Genomic DNA, 7,065 nt, shown 5'->3' on the forward strand with positions numbered 1-7,065 from the left:
TTCAAGAAATAAATGTATTTAGTTCATAGTATATTTAAAATACATTTGTTTTTTGTATAAATTATAAATTATATATTTTAAACACCTATAATGATATTAATTAATAGTATTACAATAGAAAATAAAAATATATATTTTCATTATTTCACTTTCAATCAATAAAATATGGCACGGATCCCCACTATTTTTTTATTAAATAAAAGAGCCGCCTTGTGTTACAAGTTATAACTTAGAAGGGAGCAACGACTCGCGAGAGTAGACTTTCTACTCTCGTGGCTTCTTCTTGATTAGTATTTATTTATTCATGCAGTACTATCGTATTCACTATCGATATTATCGATACATCTTCTTTTGAGTCTTTTGACAAACACCACCGTCGTCCGTCGAGCCAGCAGGTTCTCCCGGTCAGCACCGGCTCATGGCCAAGGAATCGCCAAGGGTAGCACTCACTGCAGCCTCTTTCTTCGCCTTACTTCTCCCTCTGCTCTACCTCGCGTTTTTCCGGTCAGATACTTGGTCAATTGATTCATGTAATTCACTTTTCCATCTCTTTCTCTCTTTGCGTGTTCCCCCCCCCCCCCCCGCCCCCTTTTCATTGTTTCTGGCGTGGTATCTGGCCCCTGTCTACTTTCCGTACAACCTTAGGAATTTATCAGGGTCGATTGATCATGTCGATCAACACAAAATTCGTTAATTCAGTTAATGCTATCTAATTGTCAAACACTTATTCAATCTTAATGTTTTCGTTAATATTTCATTTTTAAAAGGGAGGCAGCAATTAACAGATCGGTTCAGTGCGAATACCAACAACCACGACGAAGACAAAGGCGCACAAGCACAAGACATAAAGGAGGAGAATCCTCTGAAGCTTCATCTAAGAAGACTCGTGCGAGGTACTCTTCCTTGATATATTATTAATATTATGCTCCCTCTGTGTACAACATTCCTATCTCACCTCTGCATCTGCATCAGTCCCAATAGCAGAATTGAAAAATCTGTTTGAGTAACTTGCGCATCACGGAGGCCTTAAATCACAAAGAGGACAAAATGCAATACGAAAAGGGTTTTATTCTCTAGCATTCAAATATCTAAAAGACTCTGGGAGATGATGATGCATTACTCTTCGCCAACTGTCTTGTATCTTGAATTATTGAATCAATAATTCTGATTAAGGTCATGTTTGGCAGTGCTTAAAAATAAGTATTTATTCAAAATGAATGTTTATTTGGGCAGAAATTATACCATTAAGTACTTGGTATTTGATAAATCCTATATAAGTGCTTATTTTAAAAATAAAGATTTATTTTTTAACTCCAAATTTTTAGTTTTTTTTTCTAAGTGCTTATATAATAAGCATTTATCATTTTTTTTCTTCTAAAATTATCCTTAGATGAATTTTAAAATACTACTTATAAAACTATCCTTAGTTGAATTTTATAAAAGTATTTTCATAAAAATGTTTTTACTAAAATGATTTTATAAAAATATTTGCATAATTTTTTTTTATAAAATAAGACTTAAAAAAGGGTGCCAAATACATATAAATACTTATTTGAATAAAATACTTATTTTTAACATAAACATTCTCAAACTGGCCTAAATCTCACTAACACAATTTTATCTTTTTATCTTTTGACTTTTATAAAAAAATAAATGCAATAAAAAAGAAGGGGTTATGTCAATCATATAGAGTGGGCCCGATGGGGTTGGGTACATGGCGGCGAATACTTTTTTCCATTTCCGATCCATTAGAGTCATTCTGTGTGTCCTTTATGCTGTGGCTTTGCTCCAACAGGTGTTGACATTTGGAAATCAATTTGAATTGCCACGTGGAAAAGCTTTCTTAACTATTTGGCTATCTTATTCAGCTCAGCTAGGGATTAAGTTGTTTTTCATACACAAACTGTTTATTTTTACCAGATGGAGGGATGATGTTGCCCATCTGGCATCTGAGCTGTCTACCTTTACCAAGTAGGGTATCCTTTATATTAGCCACCTTTTCCAATCTTTTAGTCCATATGATATTTACTAATTTGCCCCTGTTCCTGTGCGTCTATTTACATTATAATTTTCAAAATAAAGGTTGTCATATTCTAGAATTAAACTTATTTGCATGCAAGGGATTTCAAATTCAACCCATTAATTCCGGATTCTTAGTTTATTATGGATTCGTTTAGTTCATAGTCGGAATGGAAATTAGGATCTAAATTCCTCATTATAGTTGTCGAATGAAAATGGAAATTGGAATCAGTTTCGAATAAGATTTTATTCTTAAAGGGAGGGGGAGGGAATGGCCATTCCCTCAATGGCTGAATGCCATGAATGTCATTCCACCTGAGAATAAGATTCTAATTTCCATTAAAGATTACATCTTAATAACATTCCATCTTACATCTTAATAATTTTCAATTAAAGATTAATCCTAACTTTGCAGAAAATAAAAAAACCAAAACTACATAGTAAACAGATAGATTGATTGAAATTTAACAAGCTAGAACGATCGATTTGTTATTGTATTCTGGTTTCTGTATGAAATTAATTACCACTGGCAAAGTTGCTGCTAACAGGAAAAAATCTAATGGAGCTTGAAACCACCGGCTACTCATGCGAATCTGATCTACATTCCGATGTGTGTGTCGCCGACCAACAAATGAAGATCGACATGCGTTCCTTAACAATTTATCTGTCGTCCAAACAAATTCCACCAGATGCGCCGCTCAAGGTTCGGCCCTACCCCAAGAAGGAAGACGAGAACAACATGAGAATTGTTACTCCGGTGGAGATAAAGATCCCAAACAGCACATTTATCCCACCAGCCTGTGATGTTACCCACGACGTCCCTGCCGTTATATTTGCCACCACTTACACCGGCAACATCTACCATGAATTCAACGAGATCGCCATCCCACTTTTCCTTACATGCCGCCATTTTCAGTCGCGCATAAGGTTCATCGTGACTGATTTCAATGCCTGGTGGGTCACTAGATTCGACTCACTTCTCTCAGGCTTATCGAGTTATGGGGTCATCAATCCGGCCGACGATGGCAGGGTGCACTGCTTTCCTGCAGCTGTTGTTGGGCTCAAGTACCATGACACCCTCTATTGCAATACCAGCAGAATTCCGGGTGGATACTCTACGCTAGACTTCAAGCAGTTCCTTCGAGAATCATTCAACTTGAGAGTAAAGCATGAGTCTGAGATACCAGAACTAAATTTGGTCCTTGTTTCACGCAAAAGAACGAGAATGTTCATGAATGAAGAAGATCTGATAAGGGTGGCAGAAGGATTGGGGTACCATGTGACTAGAGCTTCGCCTGAAGATATGGCGAATTTACGAAAGTTTTCTGGGGTATTAAACAGCTGCAATGTTCTTGTGGGGGCTCACGGGGCAGGACTGACGAACATGGTGTTCTTGCCGGAGGGAGCTGTGGTGGTGCAGGTGGTGGGATGGGGTCTGGAATGGGCTTCTGAAGCCTACTATGGTGGGCCGTCCCATAAAATGGGTATATATTACTTGGAGTACAAGATCGATCCAGACGAGACCACGTTGATTGATGTATACGGTCGAGATCACCCAGTCATCACGGATCCATGGTCTATACATAGGCAAGGCTACAACGTGAGCAGGGCAGTGTACATAGATGGGCAGAATTTCAGGATTAATACAGATAAGTTTAGAAAGACCCTTGAAGAAGCATTAAAACTTGTTGGACGCTCAGCTTCTCCTTCTCCACCTTAAGCTGCCCACCATGGAACCTACCTTTGTCACACTATTAATCTGGCCTAAAAGCTAAAACTGGCCAGCATTTAAATAAAATGAAATTCTTTAATTTTTCTCTCCATTCTTTTGCTTTTTAATGCTCATTGTGATAAATACAGAAGTTTATTTTATTTTATTTTATTTTGACTTTGGAGTTTTTTTTTTTTTTTTTTTTTTTTTTAAGGCAAGACTTTGGAAGTTGTATACAAAGACTCGTTCTGGGCTATTAGGATTATTTGCCCAAAGCATATCGGAGTGAAACTGGGTTTGTCAATGGGTAGGAATTGCCTTTTTGGGCTGGTGATGATTCTTGTAGTTCTAGCCTTGTAGGGGTCGGATCAATTCTGATTCCTTTTAGGCTATGTTTGATTGGATAGAAAATTAGAGCGAAAAAGATTGTTGAGGGAAAATTGTAAACATATTTTGTGAAATTCCTTAGAAAAATTTCCTTTAGCTTTCTGATAGTTTTAGGGGGTCAGCATTTCCTTTTACCATCTGGTGTGGGTTAGCTTGGCCTAGCCCATCGCGGGCTGGGAGGCCAAGCCCACTAATGTCTAACAAAGTCAGCCACAACAGGAGGGAGCCCTGCTACCTTTGTACGGAGTCAATCGCATGGTGGTCAAATGCACCCAGCAGGGCCTGCCGCCTGATCTCGTACGGCTCTCATTCAGGGCGTTCATCTTCACCTACCTCTAGCACGCTTAAGTATAAATAAGAGGTAACTCTCCCTTAAATGGGATCCGAAACAGAAAATTCTAACACAGCTTACTCATTTACTCCCTGCACCTACCTTGCTTTTTCAGAATTTACTCTAGGAGATCTGGTGCATCCGAGGACTATTGCCAAGAACTCGCCTGCACCCTCTCCTACTTTACACCTCGTACTAACTTGAGTGTCGAAGCCTCTGCCTCGGGTACCCACCCAAGGCCTCTGACATTCCCTATCTTGCAGTACCTTTGGTCACCAGGGACCACGCCTCGGTCTGTGGCCCTCAGCTTTGGATCACCTCTTCCAAGGCCATGAAGTCCTCGGTCAATATTTGGAACCTAGAGAGTGAATTTACCTCTGTGTGAAGCCATTGCTAAGACGACCCCCACATTAGGATAAAAAAATAGCATACTCTAAATCCAAACCCTCTTAAGCTTGAAAGCCATGGTGCGGAGAACCAGGAACAATCAGAACCTGGTCACCTATAAACAGTTTCAGGTTGTCCTCAATCGTTTGGACCGCCTTACTTAATGAATGGAAGAAGTTTGTTCCTGAACAAGAGGTCCCTTTTGAGGTGACCGCCACGCTGGGGTGTCAAAGGATCAGGGTTGACATGAGAATGTCGAGCCACCAACGCTCGGCCATGGTAAATTTCTAGCTGAGCCATTAGAATTAGGCAACAACTGTCCTTGGGATTCACCATGAAGGAACATATGTCCTCCTAGCCGAAGGGAAAGCGTGCCCGCTCAATCCGAAGATAGTCATCAATCTTCAGAATAACACCACTCCCCCTTCCGTCTTGGATCTCTGGGACGTACTGAATGATCGTCGCACCCATAGAGGAACAGCGACCCTGTCTCGGAGTATTTGGGAGTCCGAGTCGACGCCCACCGAGTCTGTGAGGACAGAAGTGGGGCCCATGCTCCCGCTGACACAGAGCTTGCTGAGTTGCGAGCTGAGATTGGGGCCATCAAGTACGGCAACTCCGCTAGCCGTATGGACACATTCACCTCGAAAATCATTTTGGAGCCCCTATCCCACACTTCAAGGCTCCCACACTGGAAATGTACAACATGAGCACCGGCCTCGATGACCACATGGAGGGTTTCAAGGCGCTCATGATACTCTATGGGTATTCTGATGCCTTGACGTGCCGAACCTTCCAAGCCACCTTCAGGGGGGCCGCTCGCTGCTGGTTCTCTAGCCTCCCTCCCTGATCAATCAACTCATGGGAGCAATTTACAATGTTGTTCCTTGCCCACTTCATCAGTAGTAGATGATGCCAGAAGAGCGCAGTCTCTCTGATGTCACTCAAATAGGAGCTGGGTGAAAGCCTGTGATCTTATATTGACTGCTTTAAGAAGGAAGAGCTTGAAGTTTGAGACCTTGACCCTATGGTCTTTAAGCACACAGCCATTAACGGACTCCGCCCTGGCTCGACCATTAAGTGCTTGGTCGCCAAGACCCCGCCAAAGACTAAACTCGAATTCCTTAAGAAGGCCCAAAAATACATTGCGGCCGAAGAGGCTTCGGCCGGGGACAACCAAGAAAGGGCAGTTGAGCGCCATGATGGGCCCCCAGAGAAGAAGAGGAAAGGCAGGGACCAGTGCCACCTCGACAACCATGGCGGCAAAGACAACAAGAAGCCACCGGCTCCGGCTTTGGCTTACAAAGACACATGCCACTCAACTCCACCCGCACTCAGATACTGATGTAGATCGGGAAAGAGAAGTGATGAAGGAAGATTTGGCCCGACCTCACAGTTATGCGACACGTGGTAGAAACAACAGCTCGACAAAAGGGCCAAGCCTAAGGCGTGAACAAGGGGACACCAGCGGACCGAACTCCCTACGGGGGGCCCGAACTCACCCTTGGCCCAAAACCAGAGTAATCCGAAATGGCCAACCTTGTAACAGCTCGGGATATACCTCGCTGAACTGGCTGACCTTGTAACAGCTCGGGATATACCTCGCCGAACTGGCCAACCTTGTAACAGCTCGGGATATACCTCGCCGAACTGGCCAACCTTGTAACAGCTCGGGATATACCTCGCCGAACTGGCCAACCTTGTAACAGCTCGGGATATACCTCGCCGAACTGGCCAACCTTGTAACAACTCGGGATATACCTCGCCGAACTGGCCAACCTTGTAACAGTTCGGGATACACCTCGCCGAACTGACCTGCCTTATAGATACCTCTGAACTCAAGACTTCACCTCGCTCACCACTCCGCATCACCTTCTGGGCACCAAAACCAAACAAGTCGTACCATGCCTGACACTGAGGAAGTCCGTGCCCGAGGGTGCCGCACCTGACTGACTTGGGATCTGATGCTTGGCGGCCGCACTCTAAACGGCCACCTGCCACCGCCACTGACACCGCCATCTCCAGTTAGAGAGACGGTTAGGCAGTGACGGTTCTGTTCCAGCAGAAAGGACGACGGCCGAATTGACAAGCGCAAGGGTAATCATACCCGACCTGAAAAGGGCCTCGGAGCGAGTGCGCGAAGTGATTATAAGAGCCCCCTGCCCCCCATCAAAGAAGGTATGCAAACTTTGCGCTATCTGGTATTATCTTGCTTTTGAAGGATTCTAAC

At 43.1% G+C, this 7,065-nt stretch overlaps 1 protein-coding gene across 1 annotated transcript; it reads left to right on the plus strand.

Annotated features, from left to right (window-relative positions):
- The first annotated feature begins 226 nt into the window (after positions 1 to 226).
- On the plus strand, positions 227 to 3,842 carry LOC148875288 (alpha-1,3-arabinosyltransferase XAT3-like). The gene is made up of 3 exons (XM_088949107.1): positions 227 to 530; positions 768 to 893; positions 2,568 to 3,842. Exons 1-3 carry the CDS (start codon positions 419 to 421, stop codon positions 3,737 to 3,739), a joined length of 1,410 nt encoding a protein of 469 aa, XP_088805233.1. The 5' UTR covers positions 227 to 418; the 3' UTR covers positions 3,740 to 3,842.
- The last annotated feature ends 3,223 nt before the right edge of the window (positions 3,843 to 7,065 follow it).

This window comes from Nelumbo lutea, chromosome 1 (assembly GCF_056320005.1).
Source record: "Nelumbo lutea isolate HS-2025 chromosome 1, American lotus-T2T, whole genome shotgun sequence".
Lineage (NCBI taxonomy): Eukaryota > Viridiplantae > Streptophyta > Magnoliopsida > Proteales > Nelumbonaceae > Nelumbo > Nelumbo lutea.